This window comes from Trichophyton rubrum (genome assembly GCF_000151425.1).
Source record: "Trichophyton rubrum CBS 118892 genomic scaffold supercont2.2, whole genome shotgun sequence".
NCBI classification, from domain to species: Eukaryota; Fungi; Ascomycota; class Eurotiomycetes; order Onygenales; family Arthrodermataceae; genus Trichophyton; species Trichophyton rubrum.
In genome coordinates, this window is record NW_003456427.1 from 1,326,860 (window position 1) to 1,343,221 (window position 16,362).

Genomic DNA, 16,362 nt, shown 5'->3' on the forward strand with positions numbered 1-16,362 from the left:
AGGAATCCAATCGCAAAGATCCGTCCAAACTAGACCAAAAGGGGGAAGATAGGGGAGTGGGATAAGAAACAAAAGAGGAGAAAGTTACATACATGGAGGGTAATACAAGATGTCATTAAGGAAAATGAAAAGGGAGAAAAAAGTACTGGCTTGGTTGAGAGTATGAGTGGGGAAGGTTTCATAACCACGTCCAAATAGGAGAAAAATATAAAGATAGTCTTTGAATGATGAGTATAGATCAGGGTAAGACGATATGGTATGTAGATTCGCCTTGCTTAGAAGGTACCGTCCATTTCCATGATTGAGTCAATGTCAATCTCTCGAGAACCCAACTGCTGGGGCCAGTTGGCATTATTCAACTGGTCGTTGAGAGTGCCGAGGGGAGGAAACATGCTGGAAATATTCCAGCTCTCAGACTCGTTGCCACCAAGACCAGAGCACATATTATTGTTCTCAAATCCACTGAATAGGGTGAAGTCGCCTGTTTGCTTGCCAATGTCCATCTTCATGCAGTCAAAGCCGTCATCAAAGCCCTCGTCGCTTTCATACGAGGCAGGGGAGTAAAGCATAACATTACCGTGTCCGGCCGGAGAGATACTGGAGTTCTTGTCCAAGGCAGGAAGAGGAAGGCAGAGATTCTCAGGCTCAGGGAGGCAATTCATAGCTTGAGCCTCAATAGACTGCGCTGGACTAAGGAGCTGAAGGTTCATAGAGGTGTACTCATTCTCGGTGACGTCAAAGTGGAAGTCCAGGTCTGCATTGCTTCCAACAAGGTCTAATGGAGACTGAGCCTGGAACCCTGCAGCAAAGTTACCGGCGGGAGTGGAAGAAGCAGAAGGGAGGTTTGTGTCAAGCTGTGGCAGAGTATCGGATGGATCTGCAGCTTGGAGGTCCGCATAGAAGGCATTGAAGTCTTCGTGCATAGTGTTGTACTCGTTCAACGAGGTAGAGTCAGGGAAGAGCATGAAGTCATCGTGATTAGTATTCTGCTGACCCACTTCGCTAGGTGAGCAGATACTCGGGCTTGGAGCCGGATACACGCCGGGGCTAGGAGTATACCCGACAGAGTCCTGAACACTGATGCTTGGAGACCTGTCGGAAGCAGCTTTCTCAAAAGGGGTAGATTGTTTTTCAGATGGAGACAGATATGGGGACATGGCCTGTGCACTAACAGGAGTAGGAATATCAACTGATGGTGCTTGTGGGCTGCTGATGTTGGTTGTAGTTGGCGTTGGCTGAGGAGACAGTTGGTGGCTTGCCCTGCCATTGTTCTTGGATCGAACATACTTGTAGCCATGGAGCTTTTCCATGTGCTGCTTACAGTTACTCTGGCGCTTGGTGTCATAAGTACAGCCGGGGTAGAGGCATTTGTACTTCTTTGGGGACTTGGAATGTCTGTCATTCATATGACGGTCCCTCTCCTTCTCAGTTGGCCATCCGAGTTGATAGTACTTGCATTTAGTATCAAGGCACTTCCATGGCCGAGTATGCACTTTCTCGTGTTTGCTATTGTACAGTTAGTCATAGTGCATACCATTGGTGGGAAGTAAAGGAGACTCACGTAAGATCGCACGGGCGACGGAAGACCTTATCGCAGTGCTTGCACTTCTCATTGATGTTCATTGGTGGAGCATCCTTCTTGCGTCGCGCCATGGAACGCATGACACTCTCTCGATTCTCCATGCTGGGAGCACGCTTCAAGCTTGGAACTTCTGGCTTCTGTTCAACAAAGGGCTCCCCGGTTTTCAAGGAGATAGCCTGTCCCTTCTTCTTCCTTACAAGTTCGGCTGGCCGGCCGGTTCTTGCAAAACCACCCTCAAGAACAAGTTCCTCGCCACTATGAAAGTGTAAGCAACAAAATATGAATGAAAGAAAGTAGTCAGTATACATACGAGGAATAGTCAAGTTCGTCACTGTTAGACGCAGTAGCACGTCGCTCCCGGGAAGATCTGATCAGAGCAGCGTACTGGCGAATTTGCTCGACCAGGTCAAGGAAGTACCCGTTAGTGTAGGGACGGTCTGCTGGACGGCGTTGGTCGTGGTCGTTGAGATATCCAACGGTTGTGTGCACACACTGAATGGTGAACTCGCAGAAGCTAAGATACGAAGACCTAGAGATGGTGTGATGGGGAGCCAAATAAAGCAGAGTTTTCTCAACGTCTCGAAGACAGGTAATCTCGCTGCTCTGAATACGCTGTGGTACAGATCTGACAAGGGAGTGGAAGTTCTTCAGGCGTTGTTCCTTGAGCAGTGGGAGAAGGATGTGACGCTGAATATGGCGTTTTCCCCCAGAGCTGAGGGTAGAACTCGACGAGACCACTGACTCACGAGCCTCGCGTTTCAAAATATCTGCAAGATAGTTAGTATTCAGCAAAGAAGATGCAACATTCTGGGTTATGCTATGCAACGAACCTTCACCAACGGAAGAGCCAACTCCGCTATCAGAGAGCTCGGCACGGAGATTCTCCTTTCCAGGGGGTCCAGTTTGTACTTGGTTCCTAAAAGACGAGTCGATTTCCATCAGGTTAGCAGAGGTGAGGCGTTTGCTGAGACCTCGGAGAGCCTTGAGGTTGCGTTTATCATCTTCGAGCGAGCTCTGTTTCGACAGTGACTTGTTCCCGAGACCAGTAGAGTTGCGCTCAATGCTGCCGAGCCAGCCAGCAACGCGGTTTTCCCTAGCAGCAGAGAGTTCCTGGAGAGTGTCCGGGCTAGTTGGAGAACGACGAAGCAAGGTTGGTAAATGGAGGACTGGGTCCCCTGGGGACGAAGGAGAGGCGGAGACATGGAATGTAGCTTCCTTCCTCAAGGTGGCATGGCGAACTGTATTTGAAGAGTTGCTGGGGGAGCGTCCATCACAATGGCTGGTGGAGAGACGGGGAAGGTTGGCATTCAAAAACGGTCGACGACGTGGACTTATACTGAGATCGGAGGACATACTGGGTGACTTCGTAGCGAGCAAGTCACAGAATCTGCACACCGACTCCAGTGAGCAAGGGCGGGTAGCTGAAAAAGGATAGTTCCATATGACTCACCAGCTGATTCTTTCGGAGGCCAGAACTAGACTGAATTATTTCTTGCTTATGAGCGTGGAGACAGCCGGCTGCAGCCTTTATAGATTGAGGTCTCGCAGCAACTTTTGGCCGGTTTTCTTCTTCCACGAAGGCCACACGCTGATTTAGACTGTCGAAAGACGATGTTAGCAATGTTGTCCTCTGGTAGTCATGTCTTCAAAGTGCCATACTTACAGCATTCACTGAGACCCGGAGTACAGAATTTAACGCCGAGATGCGTTCCCAGGCAGCAAACACTCAAGGACGACTTGAGGAGTCAAACTTCAAGGTCGAACGACGTCGAGAAATCAGCTAGCAGGAGATCCAGGGAGGCCTCAAGTCCAAGTTGTTTTTAGCTGGTGACTGTGTCGAGGCAGCGAACTCCAGGAGAGCGTCGGCTCCTGTTGACGTGAGATGGCTGCTGCCTAGCTGGCTGCTGCCTAGCGGACCCAGATTAGATCAGCGGCCAAGCGACGAAGCCTCGGTGCTTGAGCTGGACCAGCGGAGAGACAGAGACACCAGCAAACGAGATGCCAACAGGCTGAATTGCTGCTGTTTATGGGGGTGTGAAAGGGACGCAGAGCTGTGAAGGTGAAGTGGTTGATGGTTGAAGGAAAGGCGAAGGACGAGAGGCGGAAGATAAGAAGGAGAAAGAGAGTTTCCCTCGCGTGTTATTCGGTTTTGGCGGTTGCCTGATGGGAAAAGTGGGTCCTTCCTTCCCAAAACTCTCTTTCGGCGTCTCGGCGCTGCGGCTCCGGGAAGGTTGCTTACTTAAGCGATGTTGCTATAAAAAGAAAAGAACAACAACGACAGCGACGACTACAGCGACGACAACAGCGACAATGACAAGGAGAACAGAGAGGAGACCAGATTTGAAAAAGTTGATAAGAAGACTCGCTGGCGGTGGGCGGTGAGCTCGACTCCCAAGGCGCTGCTCGGTGTTGCGGTGCGGCTGCGGATGTGATGCGGCAGAGACAACACAGCCACCGCAGTGGTAGCCTCATCCAGCCTAGCAACGCGAACAGCATTAATAACACGCACTCACAAACTAAAATCAAGACCGGGATTCGCGGGCGGTGGAGAACCAACTCGCTATCTCCGCCAACATGGAGAGGCCAGCTTTCTCCTTCGCTGCTTCACCTTGTAACACAGCTGCATCCTTCGCCAGATTCTGGACGTCTCGTTGGCCCGGGAAACCAGCTGCATCCCCCTTCAGCCAACCAGCTTCTCGCTGCCCCGTGGGCGGGACGCACTTTGAGACAGCGCCTAGGCGTCATCGAGCAACCCTTGTCAGGGGGTCGGACAGTTGTAAACTCCGATCTCCTCCTCCGTCTCCATCCATTTCCTGTTTGCGGCTCAAAAAAGCCACCGACATGGGGGCTCGGCCTTTCACGAAGGTTCTCTCTCCAGCAAAAGCAATTCTTCCCCGTCTGGTGAGTCACACCTGAATACTCGGTACTCGAACCGAAATGGGAACAGATAGGCAAGGGCAGTCAGGACGGGTGCATTCTTGACGTCGCTTCTCATAAAATAGCCCCTAGATGGAGGAGTATTTCACTCAAGAACCATAGGCTGCATGAAGGTATTACCTTCCGTCTCCATGCATCATAATTATCACGTCGGATACTCCGTAACGCCTTGGGAATTCGGTGCCTATGGCTTGAACTCGCGCATACAGCTAGAGAAATCAGTACTAATAAAGAAGCCCTCTACTTATTATATTCAGCAGAGATAACAGGTCATATTGGACAAAGTAGGTTTGGGATCATTCCACTGCCTGGGGCGTCCTGCTTCGACTCAGACATGACCTTAACTTTGCTTCCTAAGACTGGGGTAGAGCAAAACCCTTCTAGCTCGAACTGGTCCTCAAATCTCCAAATATGAAAGCTACTCCGGAATATCTGTGCACAGAAAATGCCGAAGCAGGAACACGTTGGGATGAAATAAGTAATATACTCATTGATCCCCGTCATCAAAGCACCTCTTTGAACACCGCATCTTCACTTGCTTTTTCAAGTTGCCACAGAATAAAGGCGAGCATTATACGCAGAAAGATGCGAAGATGACCCTCAATTTTGACATTAAATGGGCCCAGCTCTTGTATTTGGAGGAACGGGAATTTGTTAGTACCTCGTGTAGGGAGAACTGGCTGGGATCCTGGGCCGAAAATATATTCCAGGTACGAAGTATCGTAGGTCCCGATACTAATGTGGAAGCCCAGGTGGTCTTGGGCCACCATAAAGGTATGATACGTCCGATGTGTATTTTTCCACTATATCTTTGTCAGTAAGAATTGCCCAAATAAGAATAAGAGCGTAAGTGGTGTAGTATCACCGTTGAGTCGCTTGCATGGCATTTCCAAATATATGCTGCATGCTCCATCGCTTGCTGTGCCAGAACAGGAATACCACTTCCCCTTCCCTTGCGTGGGGCACGTTTAACTTCAAATATCGCAGCTTCACGTGGCATACCAGCAACGGATAAGCTGAATGGGATACTCCCATCTACACGAGCCCGGAACTGCATACCGCCGTGTTGTAGAGAGGTTGGATGACTGGGAGGCCCAAATTGGTATGTAGTCTCAAAGGAGTTGGCCATACAGAGGGGCCTAGGACTCAGGCCCTGCACAAGGCTTGCTAAACCACCAAGTAGGGTAACTATAAAGTCTGCAACAAGTGTTTCTGTGGGTGTTCGACGTGGAGGTTCTTCTACTCCTTGAGCCGTTGTGGAAAACATTGCAGGGGGAGAATCTGGGATTGGCCGATCATCACTATCTGCCATTTCGATATCCACCATGTCAAGCTCTTCAAAATTCTGATATGTTGGGCTTTCTGGGTCATCCCGTGCCGCGTGCTGCATGGCATCATAGAATCGACTTGTACGTGGAGCTCCAAACACCCTACGCTCTTCAATCGAAGCCTGGATTGACCTGTCCTCCAACTGGTTAAACAAACTAGTGAGCATACTGAATGGGCCGAGGCCTCCGGCAAGGGTGCCTGAATACTTGGGCGGGGTGCTGATGGGGGTGTCCTCTGGATCACAAATAAGCTGAAACAGCGTCCCAAGCATGTCAAGCCCGAGTAGGTTTCTTCCCATTAGTTTTATCGCGTCATTGATGTGGTCTTCATTGAAGAAATAATCTAGCTCTGTAATATATGCCACAGCATACTCAGGGCCTTTCTTTTCGGGCCAAATAGGTCTGAGGGTCAGGAGTGCTTCCTTTGGAACTGTCGACGCAGAGAACTTTCCTGTTCACCACCAATGTTAGCCAGAGGATAAATCAGTTACGAGAGCGAGCTGCGAGAAAGGGAGCCGCTACCTTCCATGCACAGCTGCTCGAGGGTCCTATGTTGAAGACCATACTTGTATATCGCGTCTCGTCACTCTGATATGTTTGCTGGAACTTGGTCGAGGCCATGAGCAGCTTGCTGCCACCGCGGAGCCGCCATTCTGCAGCTAAACTTTCGCCTTTGCTTTAGGGTATATCACAGGCGGCACCGTTCTGACGGCAAGTTTAATCAAAATGGTTGACCTAAAAGAGCGGGCCTACACCAGTGGCCAGCAGGTCGAAGTTATCTCTTGACACTCGAGAGGAAGAGAGATTGGAAGGCAGACGCCGGAGGAGGAGGAGGAGGAGTAAATATAATGAGGCGGCAGCAGCCGCGGGGAGCTGACTAACAAACTTTAGGCTGGTACCTGGAGAGTATTAATTACATAATCAGTTCTTAAGTCTGGGGCGGTGGTGGGCCTATTTCACCTTCGACATACATACTTTAAATAATAACCAAACTGCCTAACCACAGATACACGGTTATTTATCAATCTTCATCACCAAATATGTCGGACTCGGACGCGCAGACGGACACCGCACCATCCGAAATACTGCCGTTTAACCAGCCGGAGGCGGTCGCTGCGTTTCTAGGCCGTACGTTTCTCTGCTATATGACCTATGCGGACTCCTCCTTTCTGTTTGACTGGCTGGAGAAGACACCCGATATCCGTCTGCGCTGCCGGAATACCACTGAGCAAGAAACCCTGTTCACAACGCCCCCAGAGCTCCTGAGGGCCATTCACACGTGTGAGTGGGTTACTAGCCCTGAGAAGGACCTGGGCTTGCCGTCTGACTGGGGGTTCGCCGGCCTCATCCAATTCGCCGTCCACAAGGTGCAGGAAACAGTGCAGGTAAAGTCTCGGGAGTAGGATACCCCGTCTGCTTTCAACATCTGTTACCTCACTGACTTGGTGCTAGACTTTACGGTCCTTTATTTACCCAGCTATACTGTGAAAAGGTCCGCAATATACATGGGCTCGAGGTCCTCTGCCCTCATCAGAACCACTGGACTTTTATCATTCAGGATCACACATGTGCACGCGATATGAGACAGAAAGCAGATTGTCGTAATTATATCCTAAAGAGTGAAATAATGGCAGCCACCTCAATCTTCTTTCACCAGATGAATGAGATGGTTTGGTCGTCTGAAAAGAACCGTTATACATCCAAGCCGAGATACAAGGGTGGTTTATTGACTGTATGTTTACTTCGCCGTTTTATAAACGCTTTATCTGACAACAATCCCAAGGCTACTGTAGTGACATTTACACGCGGCAAAGTACGCATCGTCCAAGCAACTATCAGACCGTCGGAAAAACATCCAACCCTCGACCTTAACCTAAGAGCTAAATACACTCTTACAAAGGCAGGGTACGACAAAAATGTTGCCTTTGACGTTCTGAAATGGATTCTCGATCCACCACAGGCAGAGCTTGAGACGGAGCCCTAGTTCATGGAGGCGGTCAACGAACTTCCCGAGAGTGTGAAAGAATAATGAGCTCCCGAGTGTGGGGTTGATTATTTGGCTGTGGCTTCCTAGTCTTTGTGTTTGTATCACTCCGAGCCTAGTTATCGAGCTGGTTATTTATAATTAATTTCTTTAGTCACTTTACTAAGGAGCTGTATTAAATTATTAGTAGAATATGAGGATTACACTAAGGTTAAAACGTCCACTACACGTGAGTATTACTACCTACAGTTTATACTCCAGCGGCCCCCGTGTAGTACATGTGCAAAAACTTACTTAGCGCCGGCGTCGGCTGGCGCTTCCCCAGATTGGACCTCGGCATCTCGACGAGCTTCTTGCTTTGCGGGCCAACGTGAACATTTTCTGAACAAACAACAATCACGACAACCACCGCGCTGTTCAGTTTTGCATCTCCCTTCACCTTTCTCGCATCATTAGCGGACTACAGCTGTTCTTTACATGGAGGTCGTCTAAGCTGGTGATTGTGGTTAAATTGAAATTGTCATGACTTCAAATGGCTCCCAGGTCGCGGCGGACGACCACCAGCGTCGCCGCCGGAAGGAAGCTCTACGCCAACGGAAAAACAACAAGGGACCGATATCTTCTCGATTGATGCTTGATATTCGTCTAAAAGGCGAAGTCGGGGTTATTTCAGATGAGCTCCTGGCCAACTTGTTTCCCCGTCGAAGCTCTCATGGTAAGATTTGCTCCTCATCAACCACTGAAGCGAAAATACCCCTGACATACACCCTTAATTTAGATGTCCAACCCTTCCCTGAGATAATCTATGTCGCCTTGGCCCCCTGGGTGCCTAACTTCACAACCGTTGAGGATGTTCAGTGGACTATTGTCCCAGTCCACACGCAGGCCAGCGAAAAGGCGAAAGCTTCCTTCATCTCAGGCGATGCGATTCACTTCCCTGTTGCCGCCAGCTCAATTCAACCTTTCATTCAAGTGCTGCAAGGCAGCGATCCCTCTCGATCCTCCTTCCTGCTAGCCCAGCGTGGAATTGAGATTCACATCGTTGATGTCACGCCACTACATCTGGACACTGTATACGTTACGGTAGAGCGAAATTTGCTACGAGATATTGATGAGATACAGGGCAAGTTCGGAGGAGGCTTCGGTGAAAAGCCGCGTATGTCCCAAGGCTTATGGCCGAAAGGAAAAGGGTTGGCTTCGTCTCATGATCGTACGATATCCAAGGGGGTAAAAAATTCTGCCACGCAGAGAGATGAGCGGTTGATGGAGGCTATACGCAGAGGGCTAGCTGAACGAGATATATTGCATAACGGCGATATAATCCCTCTTCCTTTGCCTTCGCATCCCATTACGCATGCTCCACCCCCGCCGGCAAGGATTACGTTCTGCGAACCTGTCGCTCAGGGACGGTTGATGCCAAAAACCAAGATTGTGCTATTACAGGCGCGATCAGCACGGAAACCGCAATATAAATCTTTATCAACCTCTAGCCCTACTCAGCTTAAACGAGTTACTGAAGATGATACCGAAGACACGTCGAATGATATGTTTTACTCTGCTGGAGAAGAAAAGGAGCTAGAGGAAGGCACTGATGAAGGCACAGATGCTGAGAACCCATCGCCTCCGGGTGAATCTGATACGGAGGTTTCGACGGAGAGTCGTAGTGATGCGGAAGGTTCAGAAGGTTCAGACGATTCCGACGATTCTCTGGAAGATATGATTTCTCTCGCTGCCCCAGAACTACCACAGCAGCAATCTGGAGCAATGTCTGCCTTCTCCTCTGCCACTCCTAGACTCGGTGGAAGGTCCCTTGGAATACACTCCCCAGGCAGTGTGTTTTCCAGCTTTACATCCAATACTGCTCGTCAGGGCAGACACGCTGGCAAAACATTCAAGGCTGAATGTCTCCTCGACCACATACCCAATGAGCTCCTCCATCCAAAACCCCGAGAAGAGGATGACCCTGATGCATTCATCTTTGTTGATGTGCACACCCTTGTCAAGATAGGGTGCTTCTCTGGAGACTGGGTACGTGTGACTCCGACAGAGGAACCTCAACGAAATATGCTATCCTCCTTAGCTTTTAGCGGTCTCAACGGCTTAATGGGAAGCACTGAAGAACCCGAGAACTGGCGTGTCGCAAGGGTTTACGGTGTTACGGGCCTATCTCCTCCAAAAATCAGGTATGCAATGAACAAGTCGGCAGAAAGATTGTCTAGCATCTCACAGATTCCTCCCCATGGTCTTACTCCAACGGTCCTTTTACCTCCCCTTCTCCTGCATAACCTGCAGAGCCCTAGCTACGTAAAACTTTCTCCCTTGTCCCTTGGCCCAGCTCAACACGGCCCTTCGAAACTGGGACTAGCAGCCTCCCGTGGTAGCAGTGTGCCCAAAGCACCTCCTACGGCCAAAGAAGTCACTTTGTTAAAAATATCTACACCTCTATCTCTAGACAGAGCACTTCAGCCCGCCATATTTGCTGCTCTTAAGCATCATTTCGAATCGAAACGGCGGCTGGTAAAAGCCGGGGATATGATTGGAATTAGTATAGATGAGGGACTTGGAAGGACTGTTTTCTCTGCGACCAAGAGCGCAGATGCTATCGGCCAGGAGGATGAGTTACCTTCCCAGCTTGCTCTTTCTTCGGGTAAACCTAGTCATTCCAGCAAGGTTGGCGTGGCTTGGTTCCGTGTCAGCCATGTCACAGCTCCTATGACCAGCACAGAGCCAGACGGTGCCCCTGACCATGAATCGTGGGGAGGGGTGGCAGCTATTGATACCCTCAATACCCGAATGGTGCAAGCAGGAAGTGAAATTGGAACCGTTCCCGGAACTCTCAAGAACACATGGGAGTACTGGCTCTCCGTCAAATCGGCGCCACAGCCGAGTATAGAGCAGAGAGCCACTCCATGGCTGCAGGCGGACTCCCCTGCAGTTTTTATATCTCCCATTCAGAGGCGTGTGAGAGAGCTGATAGCGGCTGCTACAAGCCCAAGAGCCATACAACTGGGACTAAAGCCAGTTGTTATCCTTCTCACCTCTACGCAGAGAAATATTGGCAAGTCAACAGTTGCACGTCGAGCATGCGCTGATATAGGTCTTCACACTTTCACCATTGATTCATATGACATTCTCAGCGAAGGAGGGGCAAATGGGGGAGATATGAAAACAGAGGCATATCTGAAGGCAAGAGCAGATAGAGCGTTTGCCTGCGGTTCTGCTTGCACTGCTCTGTTGATAGAGCACATTGAAGTGTTGACGGCTGATAGAATTGTTACATCCTTAAAAGAAATTGTTTCAAGTTCTCGAGTTGTCATTACCACGACCACCGACGTGGAAAAGGTTCCCGAAGGGATTAGAAGTCTCTTCACGCACGAGCTTGAAATGACGGCCCCCGAAGAGAAGGAAAGAGAAGGCATTCTTAGAAATGCGGTGGCTGATTTAGCCTTGCGACTATCTCCCGATGTTGATTTAGCTTCGGTAGCTGTTAAGACAGCCGCACTTGTTGCTGGAGACTTAGTCGACGTTGTTGAAAGAGCTGTGGCTGAACGGACTTTACGGCTAGAGAAGCTCGCAGATTCCGCCGCGCCTCCTGACGCAAAGTCAAAAGTCAGTGTCCGAGACGTTCAAATCGCAGGTGGCGATGCTACGAGATCTGTCACCAAGGCTGATTTTGATGCTGCTGTCGACGCTGCACGAAAAAACTTTGCCGATTCCATCGGGGCTCCAAAGATCCCCAACGTTACCTGGGACGATGTTGGTGGACTTAGTAATGTGAAGGACGCTGTCATGGAAACTATCCAACTTCCACTTGAACGGCCGGAACTCTTCGCCAAGGGTATGAAAAAGCGAAGCGGTATCCTATTCTATGGCCCTCCGGGAACAGGAAAAACGTTGCTTGCAAAGGCAATTGCTACGGAATTTTCTCTCAACTTTTTTTCCGTCAAAGGTCCTGAGCTATTGAACATGTACATTGGAGAGTCCGAAGCGAATGTACGTAGGGTTTTCCAACGCGCTCGAGACGCACGGCCATGCGTTGTCTTCTTCGATGAATTGGACTCTGTAGCCCCCAAGCGTGGCAACCAAGGAGACAGTGGTGGTGTTATGGACAGAATTGTCAGCCAGCTTCTTGCAGAACTTGATGGTATGAGTGGTGGAGATGAGAATGGGGGCGGAGTCTTCGTTATTGGTGCTACCAACCGCCCTGATCTATTAGATGCAGCCTTACTACGACCCGGCAGATTTGATAAGATGCTCTACCTTGGTGTTTCGGATACCCATGATAAGCAACTTACCATTCTAGAAGCTCTGACTCGCAAGTTTAATCTGCATCCGGACCTTTCGCTGAAGAGAGTTGCAGAACTCTTGCCGTTCACTTATACTGGTGCCGACTTGTACGCACTCTGCTCGGATGCCATGCTCAAGGCAATCACTCGGCAAGCTACTGCCGTGGATGTAAGAATAAAAGCTCTCCCTAATGGACCAGTTACAACGGCATACTTCTTTGATCACCTCGCCACTCCTGAAGATACTGCTGTAATGGTCACGGAACAAGATTTCATTGAAGCGAAGAATGAGCTGGTTCCTAGTGTTAGGTATGATCCTCTCTTCTATAGGTAATATTTATTCTATGTTGTGATTGCTAACTACTTGAACAGTGCGAAGGAGCTTGAACATTTCGAACGAGTGCGGAAGACATTTGAGACTGTTGACACTAAGAAGTCATCCATTTCTGACGAGCAGAAGACAGTCGAGGATGTGTCTAGAGATGGTGTGGATATCACAGCGGATGGCTCCCTGACAATAGGCGAAGCCCCCAACGCTTCCAACAAACAGACTGGAGATGCTAGGGATACCGAAGATGATGACTACATAGTCAGAACTGATCATTTAGCCAGCATTGAGTCGTCAAAATGATTGAGCTCAATTCTTTATCAGCGATTTGCAAGACACATTTATCCATTATGTGCTATAGATTTTTTTGTATAATAGCCAGACGATATATCTGAGTCTACTTTCATGGTGGAATGACCAAACTTTTACTTGTTACTCTTGGTCATAGCCTTAAAGGCTAAGAATAACAAATATCTCTTCCGTAAATAACCAGAACCATTAACATTAGACATAAACCACGACTTCTATCAGAAATGGTATGCCAACGTCAATCAAAAAATTGAAGCTCGAGTCATCCCGAGCTTTTCAAATACGTAGTCCAAATTGCCCGACGCGGCTTGAGTTTGCGGGTGGTTTGGTCCCAATTTTTTCATATTCCAGTCGACTGACTTCTGCATAAGAGGAATGGCATCCTCCAGTCGGCCAGCATGGAAATATGCCACGCTCAAGTTGTTTATAGCGGCAATGGTATCAGAATGGTCTTCACCAGGGCCCTGTCGTTGCATTTCCACTATTCCTTCTAGGAGTTTGATCCCTTTAGACTCCCACGTCCCTCCAGGCATTTCCTCGGCATTGGCTTGGTTGAGACGACCATACGTGCTTGCCAGGTTCAGGCTACATTTGATGGTTGTCTGATTAGAGGGGCCAAGATGAGACTTTGCAGCTTCCACGGCTTTCTCCTGGAGAGCTATAGCCTCCTGGAGCTTATTCAAGGCACCATAATCTCTCCCTAATAGGTCCATCGTCATGATGGTCTGATAATGTTCAGGGCCGAGAGACTTTGTTCGGAGATCCAATGCACGTTGGTGCAAGTCCAGAGCAGCCTGGTAATCTTTGTTGTTAAAGTAGCTGTTGGCAAGGTTGTGCATGCTGGTCTGTGTAGTTTGGGAATCTTCACCCTTGATGCGAAGCATAATATCCAATGCTTTTTTGTCGAGCTCAAGTGACTGATCATATTCACCTTGTGCTTTCAGATCAATGGCAAGATTATTCAGGCTTGCTACTGTGTCTTCATGGTCATCTCCGAGGATTTGCTGTCGCACCGAGAGGATGTACCTGTCGAGTGCTTCGGCATCCTTGTGGCGACTCACTTGTCGGTAGAGGTATGCAAGGCCACTTTTGGCATTAAGATCATCGCCATAGTGTTCTTCAGCGTATTTGACTGCTCGTTCCTGTGCTTCGCATGCCTTGTCCCACTCTTCAGCGTCCCCGAGCTCTTCAGCTTCGAGCAGGATTGTCCAGTACTCCTCAGCATTCTCATCATCTCGAGGTCCAAAGTAGTTTTTTTTCGTGTCAACCGACATAGTAACAAACTATTTATCTCGTGAATCAAATTCCGCCCGTCCGTTGATTGGGAAAAGAGACGACGAAGGAGATGCCGGGGGAATCTGGGGTTTTCCTAGTGGTTCAACAGTCTAGGTAAGTAACTAATCCGGTATACGAACTTGCCCCTTAGTAGTTAACCCCTCAATCGGCGATCTCGAGCCATCCATGTTGGTGGGATGCAAGCTCTCCTCAGCCACTGTAGGACGTTCCACAGGCCACCACAGGCCTTGGGTCCAACCTCGTTTCTGCGCCTGCGCCTCAACTGTGTCGCTGTCAAAAAAAGGGGCTTGGATGTTTCGATGTTGAAAAACGTCGTTTTATTGGATGCTGGAAAAAGAATAGTTATTACGTAATCATGAGTCTAATTTAAATCAGCCGCAACCACCTCGAGGTTGCGGCAAAGAGAAATAAATGCAAACGGAAATACAAAGTGCAATGTGCATGCATGTTCTGGTACCTTTGTGAGGTAATATACGTATCATAGATAGGTTTATGCTAATACTTATCTCCTATCACATCAGAAGGTTCTGAGCTATCAATTAAGGGTCAATTAGTTGGCTCGCCCAGACACACCACTCGCCTCGCTGCCAGCAGGCTCCAGCGATCATGGATTCCATGCTCAATTTCCGTTCGCCATTCTCCTGGTTCTCGTCAGCGGGGAAGGATGATAGGAATTTACCAAGCGTTGAAATAAAACCTATCCAAGCTCATGATATCGAATCTGCGGAAGAAAAGCCTGGCAGGCGGCTACGGCAACTGCTAAAATTAAACCACGCAACTAATGCTATCATATATAACAATCTCTCATTCTTCAATCACATACCCCATGTGAGCTACTACGTATCACCGGTGGTCAAAGTACTTCTTCACTAATGCCAGTTCTTAGCTCCTTTCTACCGCTTATTTGCTGGGTGGAAGCTCGGATCACCTGGACCGTCTCTATGAAGCCGAATCCAAGGAACAAGAGCCCTGGAGCGCTTCACCTAGTGAGATTGGCCAGGCAGAAGACTGGAGATTAGCATTGGGCAGGAGAGAGTAAGATCTGCTTGAAATATTAAGGATCTAGCCAGGAGACCACTCTACTAACCTATCCAATAGATTTCAGAGAGCTTATGTGGATTTTTTTGAAGATGAGCTGTCTCGCATGGGATATGATTGGAATGCTGTAGTTTTACAGTATCTTTGTTCCGAAGAAAAACCATTAATAAACTCTTTGATTGCTGGCTGTAAGTTTTACTCATTCTAGATACTTATTTAAAATTGCTAACTCATTGCTACAGTCGGCCATCCGCTTATACATCTTGGATATGCATTCGAAGTGTCCAGCCGAGAGATTGCTATGGAATCACTCGCAATGGTTTCATGCTGCTATGACGATGTTCACAAGTTCTTTGACGAACCATCGGACCTTCAAAAAAGCATGGCCCCAAAATATATCACTTGTTCAACTTACGAAGTTCTAAATAAAATCCGTGGAGATAAACGTTTTGACGGTATTTTTAGAGGCCCAGGAGCTAATAATGTTGAGGTACTTTTGAAAACACACCAGGAGTTGATACTTGAGCATTGGATGGCATGGGTCCCTCAAGATGCAAACTTAACAGAAGAGTTACATGCCATACAGCGGCTTGCAACAACATTGATGGCGACCCGTCACAACGGAAATCAGCATGATTTTTTCTTTGACCATCTTCTGACTACGACCCATGCGCTGCGTGTCATCATACCACTGGTTCCAAAAAAATTCCATGGCCCTCTACTGCGTCAGTGGTTTTTATTGGCAGTGGCCATTTATATTGCCCAGCTGCGACCGAAAATAGATGCTAAAGATATAGAATGCTACAACATTGATGGGAAAGACTGGGCCTGGGTCGATAAACTGGCTCTAACCCACGAGATGGCGATTTCACCTCATTATATCAAGCCTCTAAGAACGCTCAAGGAGGCGGCTAAGACCTGGAGTGATGAGGAAGGGTTTTTTCTCCGGGCTGCAGTGAAATTTATTGAAACATTCGACGGGTTTGGTGGCCTTGGATGAGCCATGGGTGTAGAATCTGAGTTGAATCTAGCCCCGAGTGTGGTACTTAGCGTTCGAAATTACACTCTAACATGATAATTTTGGCTAGTTAGTAGGATTTGATAGCAGTAAGTCAGCTTTTGTATAAGCCATCGCATAATGCCGTAATATTTAATAGTACACAGTACCGATTAAGTGGTCTATTAAAATCTACAACGCCCGCTAACGTAACCTCCTTCGATTTCAAAACGCAAAATCCCTAGCAGCCAGCGGATGCTTCAAAACACAATACCCT

The 16,362-nt window shown here is 48.5% G+C and overlaps 6 protein-coding genes across 8 annotated transcripts; 3 read left to right on the top strand and 3 right to left on the bottom strand.

The window, feature by feature from the left end:
- Positions 1-275: 275 nt before the first annotated feature.
- TERG_02061 (uncharacterized protein) lies at positions 276-2,935 on the bottom strand (the record flags this gene model as incomplete). Of its 2 annotated transcripts, XM_003237291.1 has the most annotated exons (4): positions 276-1,506; positions 1,562-1,837; positions 1,893-2,349; positions 2,413-2,935. In XM_003237291.1, the coding sequence occupies 4 exons, from the start codon at positions 2,933-2,935 to the stop codon at positions 276-278; spliced, it is 2,487 nt and encodes an 828-aa protein (XP_003237339.1). The 2 variants fall into 2 exon arrangements, with proteins under 2 accessions (XP_003237339.1, XP_047603820.1); XM_047747854.1 differs by having other exon boundaries at positions 1,893-2,935.
- Positions 2,936-5,022: 2,087 nt separating this feature from the next.
- On the bottom strand, positions 5,023-6,468 carry TERG_02062 (uncharacterized protein; the record flags this gene model as incomplete). The annotated part of the gene is made up of 3 exons (XM_003237293.1): positions 5,023-5,322; positions 5,385-6,298; positions 6,414-6,468. The coding sequence occupies 3 exons, from the start codon at positions 6,466-6,468 to the stop codon at positions 5,023-5,025; spliced, it is 1,269 nt and encodes a 422-aa protein (XP_003237341.1).
- Positions 6,469-6,635: 167 nt separating this feature from the next.
- TERG_02063 (uncharacterized protein) lies at positions 6,636-8,003 on the top strand. Of its 2 annotated transcripts, XM_003237294.2 has the most exons (3): positions 6,636-7,246; positions 7,300-7,579; positions 7,631-8,003. In XM_003237294.2, exons 1-3 carry the CDS (start codon positions 6,888-6,890, stop codon positions 7,829-7,831), a joined length of 840 nt encoding a protein of 279 aa, XP_003237342.1. In that variant the 5' UTR covers positions 6,636-6,887; the 3' UTR covers positions 7,832-8,003. The 2 variants fall into 2 exon arrangements, with proteins under 2 accessions (XP_003237342.1, XP_047603821.1); XM_047747855.1 differs by having other exon boundaries at positions 7,300-8,003.
- A 160-nt stretch (positions 8,004-8,163) lies between these two features.
- Positions 8,164-12,748, top strand: TERG_02064 (uncharacterized protein; the record flags this gene model as incomplete). The annotated part of the gene is made up of 2 exons (XM_047747856.1): positions 8,164-12,426; positions 12,490-12,748. Exons 1-2 carry the CDS (start codon positions 8,354-8,356, stop codon positions 12,746-12,748), a joined length of 4,332 nt encoding a protein of 1,443 aa, XP_047603822.1. The 5' UTR covers positions 8,164-8,353.
- Positions 12,749-12,996: 248 nt separating this feature from the next.
- On the bottom strand, positions 12,997-14,028 carry TERG_02065 (uncharacterized protein; the record flags this gene model as incomplete). Its single annotated transcript, XM_003237296.1, has 1 exon — positions 12,997-14,028. The coding sequence occupies one exon, from the start codon at positions 14,026-14,028 to the stop codon at positions 12,997-12,999; it is 1,032 nt and encodes a 343-aa protein (XP_003237344.1).
- A 628-nt stretch (positions 14,029-14,656) lies between these two features.
- Positions 14,657-16,088, top strand: TERG_02066 (uncharacterized protein; the record flags this gene model as incomplete). The annotated part of the gene is made up of 4 exons (XM_003237297.1): positions 14,657-14,878; positions 14,937-15,085; positions 15,149-15,276; positions 15,331-16,088. The coding sequence occupies 4 exons, from the start codon at positions 14,657-14,659 to the stop codon at positions 16,086-16,088; spliced, it is 1,257 nt and encodes a 418-aa protein (XP_003237345.1).
- Between the last annotated feature and the right edge of the window lie 274 nt (positions 16,089-16,362).

Bases quoted from the DNA above. Each gene is read 5' to 3' on its own strand.
- TERG_02063 (XM_047747855.1), top strand. From the start codon at position 6,888: ATGTCGGACTCGGACGCGCAGACGGACACCGCACCATCCGAAATACTG. The intron at 7,247-7,299 runs GTAGGATACCCC...ACTTGGTGCTAG, and splicing joins GTGCAGGTAAAGTCTCGGGA to ACTTTACGGTCCTTTATTTA.